The sequence below is a fragment of the Furipterus horrens genome, unplaced genomic scaffold (assembly GCF_987537825.1).
Source record: "Furipterus horrens unplaced genomic scaffold, mFurHor1.1.pri manual_scaffold_11, whole genome shotgun sequence".
In the NCBI taxonomy this organism is placed as follows: domain Eukaryota; kingdom Metazoa; phylum Chordata; class Mammalia; order Chiroptera; family Furipteridae; genus Furipterus; species Furipterus horrens.
This window is the reverse complement of record NW_028327181.1, coordinates 10,647,227-10,666,214: the sequence shown is the minus strand read 5'-3', so window position 1 is coordinate 10,666,214 and position 18,988 is coordinate 10,647,227. Positions and strand designations below refer to the sequence as shown.

Genomic DNA, 18,988 nt, shown 5'->3' with positions numbered 1-18,988 from the left:
ATCGATGTTTTTCTCTTGACATCAATGTTTCTCTCCCTCCCTTCCCCCTAAAAATAAATAAAATCTTTAAAAAAAACACAAAACTTAGGAAAACACAGTCTGTTATTTTTATCCAAATACTTATTTCTGTTGCTCTTCTTTCATTCCTAAAGTTTCAAGGTTCCTCCCAGTATCATTTCCTTTCCACCCAAAGAGCTTGCTTTAGCATCTAATTCTCTTATTTTCCTTCATCTTAAAATGTCTTTATTTTGTTTTCATTCCTCAAGGTTATTTTCACTTAAAATGGAGTTCTGGGTTGACAATTCTTTTTCTTTCAGCATTTCAAAAACACTGATCTATTTCATTTTCATATCCATGGTTTCTGATGAAAAATCCACAGTCAAATAAATGTTCTTCTAAATGTCATTTTTTAAAGGTTTTATTTATTTTTAGAGAGAGGGGGAAAGAGAGGGAGAGAAACATGGTTGTGAAAAAAACATTGATATGTTGCCTCTCCTACATGCCTGACCAGGGACCAAACCCGTAACCCAGGAATGTGCTCTGACCGGGAATCAAATCAGCAACCTTTCGCCCTGCGAGACAATGCCCAACCAACTGAGCCACACTAGTCAGGGCAATATATGTCATTTTTTTCTTCTTGGCTGTTTCAAGATGTTTTTGTTGTCTTTGGTTTTCAGCAGTTTGATTTTGATGTATCTGAGAACTTCTTTGAGTTTATCCTTTCTGGGATTCTCTGAGCTTCCTGAATCTATAAGTGCATGCCTTTTGCCAAATTTAGTTTTTAGTCTATATATAAACTAACTAACTGAATAAATAATTGTATCACACTCTGATATCTTGCTGAAAAGCTGATGATACAAATGTGACCTTCTAATTTTGTTCCATAGGTCTCTGAGACACTGTCTAGTTTCATTTTCCTCCCACTCTGTTGTTCAAACTGGATAATTTCTAGTGATTTACTTTCAATTCACTGGCTTTTTTTATTAATGTTTTACATTTTTTTTAGAGAAAGAAGGGAAGGAAGGTAGAAAGAGAGGGAAAGAAACATCAATGTGCCACAGATACATTGATCGGTTGCCGCTTGCATGCCCCCAACTGGGGACCTGGCCCACAACTTAGGCGTGTGCCCTGACTGGGAAGAGAACCAGTGACCTTTTGGTTCACAGGTCTGCACTCAATCCACTGGCACTAAATCCACTGAGCCAAACCAGCCAGAGCATCAATTCACTCACTCTTTTCTTTGTCATCTCTAATCTCTTATTAAGCCTATTTAGTGAGTTTTAAATTTTTATTTTATTTATTTTTTAAAGATTTTATTTATTTACTTTTTAGAGAGAGGGGGAGAAAGAGAGGGAAAGAAACATCAATGTGCAAGCTATATATCAATTGGTTCCCTCTCGCATGCCACCAACTGGGGACCTGGCCTGCAACCCAGGCATGTGCCCTGACTGGGAATTGAAACAGTGATCTTTGGGTTTGCAGGCCAGTGCTCAATCCACTGGCCCACATCAGCCAGGGCTAAAATTTTAGTTAATGTATTTTTCAGTTCTAATATTTCTATTTGGTTCATTTCTCTATCTTCTGTTTCTCTGCTGAGACTTCCTATATTTGGTTTCAAGATGTTCACACTTTAAAGAGCATGCTGTTTCTGTCTGTTATAATATTTCTATCTGATAATTCCAACAACTGTGTCATCTGGGGTTGGCACCTGTTGACTACTTTTCCTTTACAGTCTTTGGGATCTTCTTGGTTCTTCATATACCAAGTCACTATGAATGGTGTCCTGGACATTTTGAATATTATGTTGTGAGCCTCTGAGTCTTCCTTAAGTTCTATGGATAATGTTAGTATTTTTGTTTTAGCAGGCAACTGACTAGGTTAGATTCTGCCTCCTGAGCCAAGTGGTGAGAGAACAGAGAGAAAAATAAAGGCAATCAGGATTCCCCTCATGTTCTTGGCCAAAGATTTAGGAACCTGTGCTGCCATTGCTGTTGCCAGTACTGTAGCCACAGGACTGCCTTGGGGCTAGGGTAGGGGAAAAAGGAAAAAGGAGAAAAACAAAAACCCAAAGGAATCCCCCACCTCTCTGTCCTGTAAGAGTCCTACTTCCTGCTTCTCACACCAGACAGAGAAGGCTGCTTTGCATGTGTTACAGTTTCAGGTTTTAGTTTGTTGTGGAGGCCATATCAGAAGTAAAATAAACAGAACATTCACCACCAGCTTGATGGTACTCTGAGTTCCCTAATCTACCAGCTAGAGCCCTTAAATACCTACTCCATACATTTGGTCTAGGGTTTTAAATTATATGAAGGAGAGACTGGGTGGGGCATGCCTACTACATCTCACCAGCAACTAGAACCACACCAGGGCCTCTTAACTCTCTGGACAACCAGGGCGGAGAACCACTGCTTTTATGCATGGAGATATTCTACATCAGGGGTTGGCCCACCTTTTCTGTAAAGAGCCAGATAAATATTTTAGGCTCTGTGGCTACATGGTCTCTGTCACAACTACTCAACCTACTTAACTCTGCTGCTCTAGTGCAAAAGCATCCACAGATAATATGGAATCAGCGTGGCTACATGGCTACCTTGCAATAAAACTATTTTTAAAAAGCAGGTGATAGACTGGATCTGGCCCACAGACAACGGTTTGCTAACCCCAGTTCACAAATAAAGGTGGCTAAAGGCAAAGTTCACTTTTGGACTTTTCCCCATTTGTTAGATAGCAGGATTCTTCAAATAACTACAAAAGTGATTACTTTGCTCTTCCATTCCTAGCCCCGTTATGCGCAAGGACTGCGGTGCACGTTTAGCTCTGGTTCAATATGCTCCCCAATGCTTAAGACAGTCACCACTCCAGAGCTAAAGTTATAAAAACTAAAACTCAAGAAGACTGGAGCAGCCTCTTTTACATCTAACTAAAAAATGCTATGGTTACCATTTCAAATAGAAATCTTTAGTCACAATTTTCTGGGGGATATGTTAATGCAGAGGTCATAAACAATAGTGTCCCCACTTGTTTTCCCAGAGACTGACTGACTGACTGGAGGTGTGGAGAGGCTGCTGTCCTTTCACTCACCTGGTTTCCTGCCACAGAGATAGAAGGCTAGTCTGTCAGTCAGCTCATACTGTATTTCTACAAGGCGCTCCGCCAGCTCATGGTGCCCTCCTTGCCTACCAAGAGAAAACAAAGTACCATTTATGGTGCTCACCGGCCACTGGCTCTAAAATAGAAAAGCACAGAGACATCTCCTGAGACACCTGAGCAATTTATCAAACATGACTTTTTAGAATAATCAACCTTTTTGTGTGAGGTAAGCTGTCAAGGTCTACTTTGTTTCCCACATTTATAAACTGTTTTCACAATCTGAACTATTCCCTCTCCATTATTAAATTTACAAGACAGAATACTTACTAAGGAATTCAAGGACTTATGAGAGGGATTAGAAGATAAAATTAATAAATGGTCTAAGATAGAGATTCTCAAAAATTAACTAGAGTGCTTTAAGAAACATACAGATGTCCAGGCCCCATCATTGGAAATTCTGTATCAGTAAAGATGGGATAAGCGAGGACGTCAATATTTTAAAGACGGTCCTTCCCCGAGAGCCTTCTGATGGAGCCAGTCTGACTCTGGATGCAAGTTTAACAACCATGAGAAGTCTTCAATTCAGAGAGGCAGACCACCCTGATCCACACCTGCAACTACTTTCACCTCCTTATCCTCAATTTCCTTAATAGAAAATATTAAGGTTCCGTTTCTTCACGCATGAAATACATAAGCTGCTTGAAGTCCTTTTAGTAACAAGGCACACAGATAAATGATTACATCAAGAGACCATTATATGCCAAGTAGCCATGAAAAAATTCCAAGGTAAGGCATAATAAGCATCACTTACTGAGGGCTCTCTTCCTCTTCAAAGATAAAGTCTAGCTTGTCTCTTTCTTTTCCTATCATTGCAAGACCACAAATAGTCTCTAATCTGTCTCTGATTTATGTGATGCACATCTTTTTTTCCTCATTTTTTTAACGTCTGTGAGATCAAGAAGTATCCTACAATTGATGGTACTTCATCATTTAATTGGCCAAGTTGTTTCTGTCTTAGTGGTATATAAAATAATAACCCGTACAAACTGTGGAGCCTTAGACCTGATGAAATACTGTATTTCTCAATCCCTTAGCCTTTATATTCCCAGACACACTCTGCACTATCCAGGCAGGTCCCCTGCTGTGGCAAGCATGCCTTGCCCATCCCTCCCTCCTGAACTTGACTCATGTCTTTCCTCTCACTTGGAATGCCTGAGCTCTTCTGTCATACACCCAAATCTAACCCATTCTTCAAAGACCAATTAAATTTTTTAATGATTTGGGCCACAATGAAGAACATATATATGCCTTTTAAGACCAGTTATCCATTCTGGCAATGAATTCCACAATATCTTGCCCCATTTAACTCTTTCGTGCATTTATGAATCATCTCCTCCATGGAACAGTAAATTCTGGGAAGGCAGTTTTGTCATTTCACCCATTTTATCCTCTGTAGCGCAGAGTAAAAGTGCTTTGCAGTTAATAAAGTTAATTTGGAAAAAGAAAGATGATCCATCCTCTGTCATTTAATGATACTCAAGATTAAGCTATGGATTTATTTATTCATTTTTCCAGCATTTCACAAAATTTTTAAATAAAGAAAAATTTAAAGAATTTTATAGAAAGCACATAGATGTCCACTACCTAAAACCTAGAATCAACATTTTACTATAGTTATTTAATCACATATCTACCTACTCATACACATTTGGTTTTAAGTTTAAACAATGACTAAAAATATTTTAAAATTGAGGAGTGGGTTCTGCCCATTCTTAGTACTTGATTTGGACTCTAACTATGGTTCAAATATCATAGTGTTATACAAAATCACATGAAAGACTGGAAGCTAAGCAGACTGGTTATGGTTTTACCTTCCCTGACTTTGCCAGGCTCTGAGCTCAAATGCATTTGAAAGGTCATCTGCAAAATAACTGAATGTAAATCTTTAAGGGGGTTAAATGTTAATTACACACAATTTAGCAACTTAACAGTGAATCATACACAACATAAATAAGCCCAAACAGAAAGAAGCGACAAGAATCTAGGTCTCTAACCTTGCATAATCAACAGGAGTTTTCCCACTGGAATCTTGTGTGCCTGGGTCTGCTCCATATACTGCCAATAATTCTGCCTGTAAAATCTGTCCTGCTTTGGAGGCAACATGGAGTGGGGTGTTTCCTTTTTCCTAAGAATCATTAATAAAAAGCAGACAAAGAAACAAATTAAATAAAGAAAAAGCTACACGAACAGAACCCACTGAGTTTCAATTTAACATGTGAATCAATTCATGCTTTCTTACAGGGTGAAAGAAGTTGGCTTGTGCTCCTAAAGATAACAGCCTCAAACAGGTTTCAAGGTTCCCTGTTCTCACGCTTGAATGGAGTTGCTGAAAAAAAACACAAACAAAAAAGAATATTGTTAAAAGTGTAAAAAGTAATGTACTAGAGTGGCTGGCAGACCATTTCAATGTATGTTATATTAGTAATACTTAGCTCAGCAAGGCGGATGAAGCAGTCTCTTGCTTGCTGGGCACTAAGGCAGAGTTCGGCCTCTTTTACTGATAAGGAAACTAGGGCTGGTAAAGCTGACCTGCCCAAATGCAGGGTCTGCCTAAGTGGCACACTTTTACCTTGAGTGAGAGGTATGAGGAGGTGGCTGAGCATGGCTCTGAAGTCTGACAGACCTGAATTTCAAACCATTCACCTTTCAAGCTGTGTGGAGGTTCATTAAGCAATGTGAACCTCAAGTTTCCTCATCTCTAAAATGGTGATGATAATACCGCCTATTCACAGGGCTACTGTAAGGAGTCAATAACATAGCAAAGTGCTTAGCACAGAACCTGGTACATAGGAAATGCTCAAAGAATACAGGTGGTGTTATAATAACAATCATTAGTGTTTGTTGTTGTTATCTGACCTAGGGCTCTAGGGCTTCATATCCTACCCTGTGCATCCTGCAGGGCTCGGCCTCACACTGCACCCTCTCCACAACACTATTCTTGGCCTTGCATGCAGTGTTCTAATAAAGTCTTTCGGGGTGGGAAATGGGCCTGCTGTATACCAAATTCTGTACCACTTTAGAAAAGTGCTTATACATTAAAAAAGAAAAGATTTTATTGATTTATTTTTAGAGAGAGGGGAAGGGAGGGAGACACAGAGGGAGAGAAACATCAATCAGTCGCCTCTCACATGCCCCCAACCAGGGACCTGGCCCACAACCCAAGCATGAGCCCTGACCAGGAACTGAACCGGTGACATTTCAGTTCGCAGGCTGGTGTTCGATCCACTGAGCCACACCAGCCAGGGCTAAAAAAGTGCTTATACATTTAGAAGATGAGCTGCCTTCCTTCAAGTCTAACCTCGAATTGTCAAATGAAATAATCCTTATCATAAAGAATAAAGATATCTACTCTAACATCTGTATCTAAGCCTTATTTATTTTATTTTTAAAAACTGTGGTAAAAAAACAATAGCAAGTCTTATTAATAAATGGAAGTAACAAGACATGAAAGTAACAAGAAACAAAGAAATAAACATTTCCATACGTAAAGTTTAAAATTCTGAATTGTGATCGCCCATCCTATGTGGGAGCATTTGCCAAAAGCAGTGCTTTGAAAAGAGATCTGTGTTTCTTGTAGCATCTCTCAAAAACAGGCAAAGGCCCAAGAAAATCATCTACTCATTTTACAAGTATAATAAACGATCCCATGTACTACAGCTTTGAGTCACACCCTGCTTCCTGAAGATCCTACTCAGTACACTACCTTAGAGACCTGAAGAAATCCCACAAACTTTCTAGTCCCTTCTAGAAACTGAGAGGGATCCTACTTCAAAATAAAACAAACAAAACACTTATAAAAATAAGATTTTCAAACCATATCTGAAAAACACAAACAGTTGTCTAGATACTAATTTTTCTTCTTTGCCCTTAACTCTACTAACGTGAATGGCTGCCATTTGAATTTAGATAAAAGACAAAACCACCTGGGAAAAAAGCTATTATTAATTATTTAGTGATTAGAAAGCAGTTTTTGTTTTGTTTTTCTTCCTTTTTTCCCCCCAAACAAAACAATATACTGTTTCATCGAACAATTTTAGAGATTTAAGAAGGTGTGACCCACCTTACTAAGATCTTTGGCAGTCACACTATCGTCATCCCGGCAGGGCAGGCGATGAACAAATGCTAACATCTGATACTTGGCTCTGATGAATTCCGCTTTATTGGGACTGGTTGGAAAATGAAAAAGATAATTGTCCACTTGCAGTTCAGATACGACACTCCCTGTTTTTTAGGACCCACACCCCGACTCAAGAATAAAATGAGTACTGAAATAAGTTTGCAGCAGTGGGTAAGACCTGAAATCTGAAAACACATATCGGTCATTATAATGGCAAGGACTGCAGAATGCCTACTTTTTATAGCCTCTTTTTTCCCCCTGTGTAATTTTCTTAATTGACCTAGCAACCTTGTGAGGAAGCAGCATTTTATCCCATCTTATAGGCGAGCCATCAGGCGGACTAGAGCCCAGAACCTAGATTTCTGGTCTGACAGCCTCTTGTTTGAACACCTAAGCTTAAATCTGATAACACCAACAGCCTCCAAACCTCAGCCTCAAACTGGAGAAAACACTGCCTTGTGCTCGGTAACCATGCAAAAGAGATGCTCCCTTGCCTGGCCTTGTTCTACATTTCTAATAGCAAAGGGCTCAATGAACAATTGGGGTAAACACCTCTTGTGCTGCCCTTGTAGAGGGTGGTCAAAAATAGCTTCACTCCTTCCAGTGGGCCCCATGTGTTATGAAGAAATAAAAGTATTTATAAACATTCCACTCACTGTACTTTATCCTGTGGATTAGCTTTACGTCTTCCACTCATAATAGAGGCAGGGTCCAGCAAAGAGTGCTCCCATATAGAATTAGCACCATTATTATATAAGGTTTCAACCATCTAAAACCAAACAGTATTAAAATCATATTTTAATTTCTTTAAACAAATATTAAGTGACTGAACTGGGAAAACAAGACCCCGTTACAAACACTAGCATGACTGGCATATCATGCACATCATTATTTTCTGATTTTAAAGCACGAAAGATGAACCTGTCCGTAGAATTCAGGTCTGACCAGTAGGGTAGCTAAATATCTAAATGGGTTTGATTATATTGTTCTTAGATTATGAAAGAAGAGTAGTGTAACACTTCAGGGCAGTGTTTCCCAAGACTGATTATCCAAATACTTACTATCTGCAAGATTCTTAACAACCCATGTACCATCTAGACTATCCACTTCACATTTTCCTTTAAATCCACTCATTTAAAAAACGTTTACTAGCAATTACGGTTTGATGTGCTAGTTAGTTTTCTTATACACATTAAAAAAATGTAACTGCCAAAATAAATACAGGTGTACTATCTACGTCTGTTTTGAGTACCACTGATGGTTCATGTGTCATACTTTGGGAATTGTTGTTTTAGGGTCAACCTTGGCATTTTAAACTACTCATCTATAGACTTTATTCAGATCCTCTAATAAAACTGCAAACACAGACCTGAGAGCAGTAAAAAACTACTTATACATGAGAATAAGCAGTAAGAAACTTGTAAGTAAAAGTTATTAATAAGCCGTATCTCCCAATTTCATTTCAAACTGTGACTACTGACATGGCCCCATCTGTTTTTTACATTAGAGACCCAAACCCACTTGTTCTGGTCCCTTGTTTGTACAGATATGTTCAGGGAATAGGCTGTGTATCTGCCGTAAATTTAGTAAAATATGAACTCAAGACAAATGAAAGGGAAACATATGCTTAATTCTTAGTTCCAACAGAACTTGAAGAATGTGAAGCCTGAAATAGAAGTACAGGTGACATGACATTGGACCCTAAATAAAACAACACACAACACTTAGCAGTGTTAGGCAATCAATCAAAACATGTTAACTGAATTTGGTCTCTAACTAGTAACAAAATCTTTAAGAAAACTTAAATCAGATGTTCCAGAATTCTGAGGAATTTTAGTCCATGCTTCTATCAAAGCAAAAAAAAAAAAAAATGTCCTAAATATATTAGTGGGTACTCACTGACAAGTACATTAACAAAACGTTTCTATGGCAGTAGCTTTCAGAAACATTCATCATTGTATGTGGAAGACATGAACTGTTTAAAAACAATTTCTGGAGACATTCTAGAAAGTCAGCAGTGAAAACAGTACCAAGAAATTTTAATGACTATCTACCTGTCTCTGATGAACTTAAGATGGTCACAGCAACTCTCCATTCAGTTATGATTCAAGCATTTTTGTACGATTTCAGGAGTAGTAGAAATTTTAGTTGCTAAAACAATGAGCCCTAAAAACAAATTACAAACTATGAGAAGAAGTCTTCCTTTACCTGAAGCAATGTTGGAGGCCACGGTGTGTGTTTAAGATGCCTTACTTGAGAGATATGGCGCCCTAGACTCCGATGGACACTGCAGCACTCGTCACATATAAAAGTCCCCCTATTTACCGATGCCCAGGAAGGATCTGGGGAAAAATAAAGTAAAATCTCAGTGGTGAGGATACCAGTTGGTTGTTTTGCTGCCAGATGGCAAAAGATGACTGAGGTATGGTTTTTCAGAAAAAACAAGACATTTTTGTTGTTTTAGTATGATAATCAACACATCAAGCTGGTGAGCCTGTCTGACGATACCACCTATTTTGGCAAATTGGGTACAATGTGAACTGAGACTAAAAAAATGAGTTGGATTTCTATATAAGTAGTTATCTCCTTTCTGGTTCAGGGCCACAGTCTGGAGTCCTAATGGGATCTGTCATCTCAGATATATGCTCTTCCATTCAACCTGAGAAGCGAATTGAGAGGATACAGATGCATCATTTTAAATCCATCTCCACAAATGGCAAGATACTATCATTGTGACAGTGACTAATCCACAGAGCATATCTAAAGAAAATGGTGAAAAGATTGCTACACAGCTATACACCTATCTGCTTAGCAGAAAGCTGTGAGTGACAAAACTGTAAAACCGCTCAGCTGTTGTGGTTCTGAGGACAGACTGGGAAACCTGGCCTCCTCCACTAGGGAGATGTTCTAGGATATCCATTAGTTGTTTTAAGTCAACTACTGAGTCTAATCTTGCAACTGATCTGAAAGAACAGATCTGAAATAACAGCAGCTTCACAGAAGCAAAAAGATAATATAAAAACAAGTACTATTTCTGGTGTATTACTTTTTTCCTATTAAGTCCCACAGAACTCCATTGGCTAGCTATTGAAACAGGTATAATTCACGCTATAAGTGATAAGAATAATTCACAGAGTTAAACTGAATACTTAGAAACAAAAAGAAACAAACAAAAAGACTGACCTACATTTCATCAGACTCACAATGCAGTGACAATAGGTGCCACTCAAGCTGCCTGGTCTAAGGGTTATATTTAAAAGTTCTCCAATGTCCACAAAAATCTCTAAAATGCATGCACACCATCTTTACCATTTTTAACAGTTTATTCAACCTCTTTCCAACCATATAATGAAAAGTTATGGGATTTCAATCAAAGACAAATCCTAGGAGTCAGAGTGTGTGGTGGTTAAGAGGACGGGCTCTGGAGACACGCAGTCCAGGGTCTGAACCCCAACTCTCCCACTTCTCACACAATGATCTCAGCAAATTATTTCTCCTCTCTCTCTCTCTCCCTCCCTTCCTTTCCTTTGAGCATCCTCTCCATGGATCAAATGGGAACAATACATCTCAGGATAGTGAGGATATAAAAAGTAAGTAAAGTTGCTTGCACATAGTAAGTAATCAGTAATGTTGACTGTTATAACTTTTCTAAATTACTTTCTAAATACCATTCGGATATTTTCAAGAGCCTACTGAAATTCATAACCACTGGAAAAGGTTTCTGACTGTTAATATTTAAAATGCTGACTGTTTCATGTGAACATGGTATTACTATAGTAAAAGTTTCAGTTAAACTCAGAATAGAATATATTTAAAATGAACTAGATTCATTGAAAAAGGTAAAATATTTACTAAGATGCGATCACAGTTAAATGTTTACTATGAAACAGAACAGAAACAAAATAATTTGGTACTATTATGACATTCTAAAAAGCAAAAACTGGAAACATCAACATGAAGGACCCCTGGATACTTTTGCGGTATGGTACCACTACTAGTGACAAAAAAGAGGTTGTTTTTGCATCACAGCATTGGCTTGCACATACCTATTCAGCAGATTCACAATATTCTTGGAGGAAATTAAACAGGAAGAAGATAACAAGGATTTAAAACACATTAAGCAAGGGTCTCAATTAACCATAACGTTCACTAGGGTTTTGAAAAGAAAAAAAAGCAGCACAAATTCCTGGCTGCTCAAGTTCACAGAACATTTCAAGGTGGCCTAATTATATTCAAAACAGGAAGGAAGTGACTCAAGTCTCTGTAGATTTGGCATTCGAGACAACTGAAATGATACAATGGAAGAGAAACGTCCTGGAACGCACAAAGCGCAGCAGGAGTGCAGGCAGCGTGCAGGGCCGCACTGGAGCCCAGGCTTTCCCGGGCCCGCGGCGCCCACTGAGAACTCGAGAAGACGCGTTCCAAGAGGAAGTTTCAATCTCGACGCAAGTGAATCAAACACATCGCAGACAGTTCAACTGAAAACAAGCAAGAAAATAAGGAAGTGGAACAAATAACGTTTTTCAGAGAACACAATGGAGTGTGTGTGACCCACACCAACTCGGTTTATAAAACATCTCTCTCTAAACTCCTCCGCACCGCTCCCGGTCTTCAAAGAAAACCGGGTAACATCACGGGCAGGACACGGGCCCTGAAATCCGCACATCGGGTTAGAGTTACCCCAGGACCGCTTACACTCGACCTCGGCGTCCGCACGACAAGATGAAGTTCAGAACAGCTGCAAAAACACCGCAGCTCAAGGATTTCATCAAGATGGTTCTTTATTGGACGCTTTTGTGCCAAGGAGGTCATCTCACCTTTGAATGACTTCCAAGTCAAAGCAGATAAAGCCAAGCCCCGGGCACATCCTAGAGACCTGTCAATTCAGTTCCAATGGCTAAAATGGGTCTGAACTCGTCACCTGAAAAATTACACACGGGAGGAACGGCTTGGGCCTTCCAACGCCCCCCGAACGCCTGTTCCGCCTGACTGCCCAGTGACCTTTGTGCTCGTTTGGTAAATTATAATTAATACACGATTTTAAAATTCAGCTCTAGCTTTAAGGGGCTACAAAAGTTCTGTACTAAAGAACACCATGCAAAGAGGGAAAAAAAAAAAAACTTAAATGAGATGAGCCTAAGGATATTCACTGAGTCTTCCTAACCACTGATTGTGCGAACCCTGATTATCCCCATCGGCAAAATGAGCAAATCAAGCCTCAGCCCAAGTCACCGGCCCAAGGTCACCCGGAGGCAACATCTACTTTGAACTCAGGCCGTGCAGATGCCAAAACTTGAGACACGCACTGAGTCCTAAGTGCCGGGTGCGTGTCCAGGACCCCCGACATCCTGGAGATTCTCGCCAGTGCAGGGGGCGCCCGAATGTCGGGAGGGGGGAATCGTCTAGGGGTCCGCTGGCTCGCCTCGGTGGAGGGAGGCGGCGACGGTCGCCCACCCCGGACGGGGTTCCCTGGCGGAGCGGCGGGGCTCTAGGCTGGCGGAGGCGCAGGAGGGAGAGGAGGTGACACCTGCAGCTCCGGGGGCCGCAGCTCGGAGGACGCTCGCGTTTTACTTCTGTAATTGGCCTTCCTGCGGATTACCCAAGCCCCTTCCTGTTGCAGCGGCAGCCCCGGCCCCGAGACCGCCCCCTTTCCTCAAGGCCTGGGACAGAAGGGACGAGTGGGACGAGAGGCAAGGGAGGGCGGCGGCCCCCCGCCCGCGCGGCTCTGACAGGCCCGGGACGGCTCCCGCCCCAAGGCTGCCCCGTTCCTCCTCGTCGCGACCCCGGGCATGGGATGCAGGGCTCGGCCGCCGGGAGGCGCCTGACCTGTCGGGGCGGCCCCGGGGCAGGGGTCCCCGTCAGGAGAGCAGAGGGAAGCGGGCCCGGCCGGTGCGACTCACCCGGCACGCTGCAGTCAGCGCACACCTCGCTGCTCCGGAGCCGCTTCGACATGGCTCCCGGCTCCTACTTGCCGGGTCCCTGAAGCCCCGGGACAGCGAAGGCGGTGGCGGCGGCTGTAGCGCTTCCGCTCTAACGGGTCCCCACCGCGGCGCTGGCGGCGGCGCCTCTCCCCTCAGCGCCTCGCAGCCGCGGCGCAATACGCACGCGCGGGGAGGTGCCTTTTGACGCCGACCAGTCATGTGACCGGAAAGGGCACTCTGCCTTCTCGCCATCTTGAGTGAGGGCAGCTGTGTACTCCAGCCTCCTGGGTCCTGCTTATAAATCTTGATTTTGGGTCTCTCTCCCTAGAGGAGAGTCGCTTCGTCCCAGCAGTGATTAATACTAGAGAAATCAGCAAAATCTAGTGACCAGAACTCTGCGCAATTAATAGTCAAGTCACTAGTATAACTTTAACCAAGTTCATTCATTTATTCATTAGTCAACCAGTATTATTGAGCACCTACTATGTTCCACACACTGATCCAGGCAGCGAAGAAACAGCAACAAGCAAAGAAGACAAAATATCCTGTCCTTATAGATTTTACATTCTACTGCAGTAGGCCTACAATAAAATAAGTAAAATAAGAAGATATTAGTTGTTTCTGTAGGCTGCGGTTTTAGTCTTATCTGCAAAATAGAGATAATGTGTTATCTACCTCTAAACCTCAATTTGTTTTTGTATAGTCTGCTACCTAAGAATTATTTTTATAATTTTAAAGTGTGGTAAAGAAGAAAAAGAGGAAGAGGAAGAAGAATATTCAACAAAGTGCATAAATGACTTGCAAAACTAAATTTTACTATCTAGCTAAGGATAAATGGAATAATTCACAGAAAACTGTAGTGTGCCTGTCCCATACTAGGCCCTCAATAATAGTTGCTCCTATTATTATTGGTGTTTGGTATTACTATTACTTTCTAATCATAGTTGTTGTTTTTGAGACTAAGAATAGTTAACCTAAAATAATTTACAGGATGCTGTGAAATAAAAACAATGAGAGGGTTTTAATCAGGAGAGAAGTGGCCCTAAGGCTAATGAATATTTATTGTGTTTGTGATAGGTGGCAACCGAGCACAAAACAGTCAGGAGGCTTTGACTACAAATAATGACAAAGATTTATTTAAGGGTCTGAAATTCTTCATTCCTTCCTAAATCCTTTAGAGGATTATCTATAGGAATTTCTATCTATAGGCATTGGTGCATAACTGAAAAGTTCAAAAGTTTAAGTCTCCACGCTCAAGCTTGTTAAAGTATTCTATTCCTCGTGCTTCGGCCCATTTGGTCTGAACCAGTTTTGTCAACTTGACTATACAGACTCAGTTTTAAGTCAGATTAGCTTTACTGACTTGATCTTGTTTTCTTCACTCATTCCCCCTGTACAAACACAACCAGGAGCTCCATTCAGCAAGTATTTGGACACCTTTTATGGGCCAAGGACTGTTTGACTTTAGGTACTCTGGCAAGCAGCCATTGTGGAGTTTTCTAACTAATGAATAAGAGAGATGTTCAATAAACACGGGAGGAAGAAGAGAAAAAAGATGCAGTTGCACAAGGCTTCTGAAAGGATAGGATGCCCTGGAAGAGGTCTCAGAAGCTCCAGTCTTTGGTCCATCTCCCCATTTTGATAAATGTGTGGTGTGGGTATAAGCATATAATTCCCAAAATTCCACAGTTAGAGCCTCTGGGGTGCGAGCGATCCTGATTGCTCCTGCATCCTGTTTTGGAGGGTAGAGTCACAAATCTTCTGGACCCAACACGTGTAGAGAATGGATTAGGCCAGGATTCTTGAACAGCTGTTGTTGCAGACATCTAAAAAGCTGGATGTGTGCAAGCAGGGAAGGCAGAGGGTAAGCTTTCTGGATTCATTAAATAACTTCACCCAGCTCTGTGGTCTAGTTGTAGACAGCTGTGCAGAAAGCTCAGGCTGGTGAGTAGCTGTAAATTGACTTGGCTCTCCCTTGAAGCGAGGAGCTGTAGTGTCATAGGTTGAAACTCAAGGAATGAACGTTATACTTGGAGACTGTGGTCACGTCCGGGTATTATCTATTAGCCCTTTCAGCCATAACCCAAAATTCAAACGGTTAGCTTCAAAAAGAAATGACACTGATATGTGTAATAAACCACCATCATAGTTAACTAAATCATAACCTAGTTTGGAGTTCAGATAGAACAGTGGGGGTGTTATTCCTCCTCCAGGGGACAATTGGCAATGTCTAGAGATTTTTCTGGGGAGTGCTGTTGGCACTACCCTTTCAAAACTGTTTGGTGCTGCCCACTTCCAAAGTGGCTTCTGACCAATCATGGAAGCACCTGCCCAGGTCCGAAAACGCTGCAAGGGAGTCAGTAGCGGGAATGGTTTTGCCCAGGCTGTGTTGTCACCCCCTGACCATAGAGTCGTTGGAAGTGGCCCAGTTGTGGACCGAACCATAGGAGTTTGCTGGAGAAGGGGAACAGGGCTGGAGACGGGTAGATTAAGTTTTTTATGTCCAGATCCTGGGCTAAGGGAGAGAATTTCAAATATTTTGGGGGATTATACTGTGTCTCCCGGTGCGGAGGTGGAGGTGAGTGGAATTGGGTGGACCCCGAGCCAGGTGGCTGTTCTCGCCTCCCCCCCGCCGTGGCGCGCGGTGGTTCGCTCCCGGCACTTCCCCGTTTGGGGCAGTTCGGTCCGCCGAAGTCGGTTCGGGAGCTGTCAGCGCGGGCGGCAACGCGGCGGGGCGCGGGGTGGGCGCGGTCGATCGGGTCCCCGACCCGACCTCCCCGACCTCCCTCGCGCCCACCACCTGGCCCGCTAGGCCGCTGGGCCGTACCGCGCCCCTCGCTCGCCCGCCTCCCTCGCTCGCGCACTCGCTCGCTGGCCGCCGGGCGGGCGCCGGAGACCCCGCGGGGGCTAAGGCTTGTTTGGCAAGCGGGCGGTGAGGGCCCGGCTGCGGCCTCCTCGCCATGTCCTCGGCCCGCGACATCAGCGCCCACTTCCCTTTGCACCTCCTAGTCTGGAACAACGATTACCGGCAACTGGAGAAGGAGCTGCGGGGCCAGGTGAGGGGCGGGGCGTGGGTCCGCCCCAGCGAGGGCAGGAGGGGGAAATCCGAGGTCGTTTAGCCTCCCTGAGCCCCTCTTCAGCCCTCTACCCTGGGGCTACGCAGACCCCTACAATTCTTCAGACGTGGGGCAATAGTAATAACAGGACAGGGATTGAGCGCGTACTGTGTGCCAGGCCCTGTGCCAAGGGATTTATTACATTAACTATTTGATTTTGCAACAATCCTAGGAGGTAGGTACTATTATTATTACATTTAACAGAAAGGGAAACTGAGGTTATGTGCCTTACGCATGGTCGCCCACCTATTAAATACCAAGTCGGGATTTAAACCGAGGCCGGCTTATTCCGGAGCGCACCGTTTTAACCAGTTAGGCTCCACTGTCCCAAAGACAGAAGAACAATACACACCCCTCACTCCACCCACCCTTTTTGTAAGGAAGGGCTTGGTTGGGTCTGGAGTCCAGGTTCAAACCCGCCCTGTGAACTTTGGCAAGGCATTTTTCCTCTCTGGCCCAGGGAGACTGATGCATACCAAAGTTTGAGAATCACTGGTGCCTAGGATCCTTAAAATCCCTTCCTGTTCTAAAGTACATTGATTCCTTGGTTTTGATTTATTGCCATCTCTTTAAAGCAGTGGTTCTCAGTTGAAGGTGATTTTGATCCCGCCTCTCCAAATGCTTGTAGATATTTTTTGGTTGTTACAAGTGGGGGAGTGGGTGCTTACTGGGATCTAGTGGTAGAGGCCAGGGATGCTATTCAGCATCCTACAGTGCACAAGATAGCCCTCCACAACCAAGAATTATGTGGCCCAAAATGTCAGTAGTGTTTTGCTTGAGAAGCCCTGCTTTAAAGCATCTCAACAATTCTGGGAGTTATTGGTGCCTTCAGATTACAAACTAATTAATTTAGCAGTTAGAATAAGGATTTATAGTTATTTGGTGTAATTGTTCTTGTTGACTTCATTTTCTCCACTGTGCTAAAGTCCTGCGGGGTTTTTTTTGTTTGTTTTTTAAGATTTTATTTTTAAAAGGAGGGGAAGGGAGGGAGAAAGAGAGGGAGAGAAACATCAATGTGCTGTAGATACATTGATCTGTTGCCTCTTGCATGCCCCCAACTGGGGACCTGGCCCGCAACCCAGACATCTGCCCTGACTGGGAATCAAACCGGTGATCTTTCTGTCCACAGGCAGGCACTCAATCCACTGAGCCACACCAGCCAGGGCTAAAGTCTTGGTTTTTTGTTTTTGTTTTTGTTTTTTTAAACATTTATTTATTTATTTTTAGAGAAAGGGGAAAGGAGAAAGAGGGAGAGAAACATCACTGTGTGGTTGCCTCTCATGTGCCCCCAACTGGGGACCTGACATGCAACCTAGCAATGTGCCCTGACTGGGAATTGAACCAGCGACACTTGGTTCTCAGGCCGACACTCAATCCACTGAGCCACAGCAGCCAGGGCTGAGTCTTGGTTTTTTAATAGATCAAAATCGACACCACAATTGTCAAGGACATTTAGACGAAAGGACCATTGGTTGTCTTTTGGTTGGTGAAGATTGAACAAAGTCAGCATCACCTTGTTTGATGAACAGTTACTGATAAGCCTGTTCTTGCACCCTGCCGTATTTATTTTAAATCTATTGAATACCCACTGGAAGTAAAAAGTCACTTTTTTTTTTTCCATTTAAAGTCTCCATCCAAGGAGAATAGAGTTTTATTGTAAGTCATTGGTCTTAATGACATCATGCTCCCAGAGTAAATGATTTGCCATTAGGCATCCAAGTATACCTGATGGTTTAATTCCATTTCTGTTACAGAGGGGGTGCTCCATCATTTTGCTCTGAACTCTAGTAAAGTCTCACCTTACACACTTTAAAAATGACTGGACAGGTCTGGTTTTTAGGTCGGCTGTGCTTTACCTCTGCACTTCCTCAGTACTGGGGCTGTCCAGCTTCTTGTGAAATAGCGAGATAAGCTGCAAAGCCACAGAACTAACATCCCGTTTGATAGAGCGCTTCATCACCATCATTAAACCACACTTTTTCAATACCGATTTCTGAAAACAGCCCACTTTCTAGTCATTGGAGGTGAAGAAAAGAGTTTAAATCAACTGCAGTTTGTATCGATACAACTTGTCTGATAAGAACAAAGTCTTGGTCTATAATCTAAAAATGTGAAATAGTTGAATTATTTCTTTTTCCAGAAAGCTGTGATAAAAAGTGCTCATTGAAACCTCTCTTTGACTCTTAACTTGAAAACTTTAAGGACACTTGTGATTAGAAAACCATAATTTTGCAGCAGATTTTCCTGCAATAACTTGTCCTTAATGCCCTCCACTGTCAAGGAGGTCAAGGAAGACTATTAATACTTGCTAGTTATTTGGTTTTGACTTTGTTATTGGTTATCACTGTAGATCATTTCACAGTATACCTCTTCCATTTGGGGAAGAGATAATTAGATGTATTCATAAAGAAAATCTTGACTGTCATGACCGCACAATCCATTTCAACCCTGAAAGTTGGCAGGTGAAAGGGTTGAGACGGGCTGGCTTCAAGGGTGTGCTACTTTGTGCTCAGAAGGGGTTCGTGACTGGTTTAACACTCTGCTGTTACTGTTCTGAAATTCATAATTATTTTTGAATAAGGGACCTTGCATTTTTATTTTGCACTGGGCCCTGCAAATTATGTAAAAGGTTCAGAGTCAAAAAGTTGATAATTGGCCTTGGCTGGTGTGACTCAGTGGATTGA

At 42.4% G+C, this 18,988-nt stretch overlaps 2 protein-coding genes across 7 annotated transcripts in view; one reads left to right on the top strand and one right to left on the bottom strand.

Moving 5' to 3' along the window:
• Positions 1-13,349, bottom strand: part of GIT2 (GIT ArfGAP 2) — a 42,608-nt gene extending 29,259 nt beyond the window's left edge. For all 6 annotated transcript variants that reach the window (XM_090292902.1, XM_090292903.1, XM_090292906.1 and 3 more), the window contains exons 1-7: positions 13,168-13,349; positions 9,476-9,609; positions 7,924-8,036; positions 7,211-7,316; positions 5,390-5,476; positions 5,145-5,275; positions 3,082-3,176 (exon numbers count right to left, since the gene is read on the bottom strand). In XM_090292902.1, the coding sequence (XP_090149028.1) occupies positions 3,082-3,176; positions 5,145-5,275; positions 5,390-5,476; positions 7,211-7,316; positions 7,924-8,036; positions 9,476-9,609; positions 13,168-13,219 (718 nt within the window). In that variant the 5' untranslated portion in view covers positions 13,220-13,349. The remainder of the gene's footprint in view (positions 1-3,081; positions 3,177-5,144; positions 5,276-5,389; positions 5,477-7,210; positions 7,317-7,923; positions 8,037-9,475; positions 9,610-13,167) is intronic.
• A 2,541-nt stretch (positions 13,350-15,890) lies between these two features.
• The window catches only part of ANKRD13A (ankyrin repeat domain 13A), a 28,104-nt gene continuing 25,006 nt past the window's right edge, over positions 15,891-18,988 (top strand). The window contains exon 1 of the mRNA XM_090291135.1: positions 15,891-16,244. Coding sequence (XP_090147261.1) covers positions 16,149-16,244 — 96 coding nt within the window. The 5' untranslated portion in view covers positions 15,891-16,148. The remainder of the gene's footprint in view (positions 16,245-18,988) is intronic.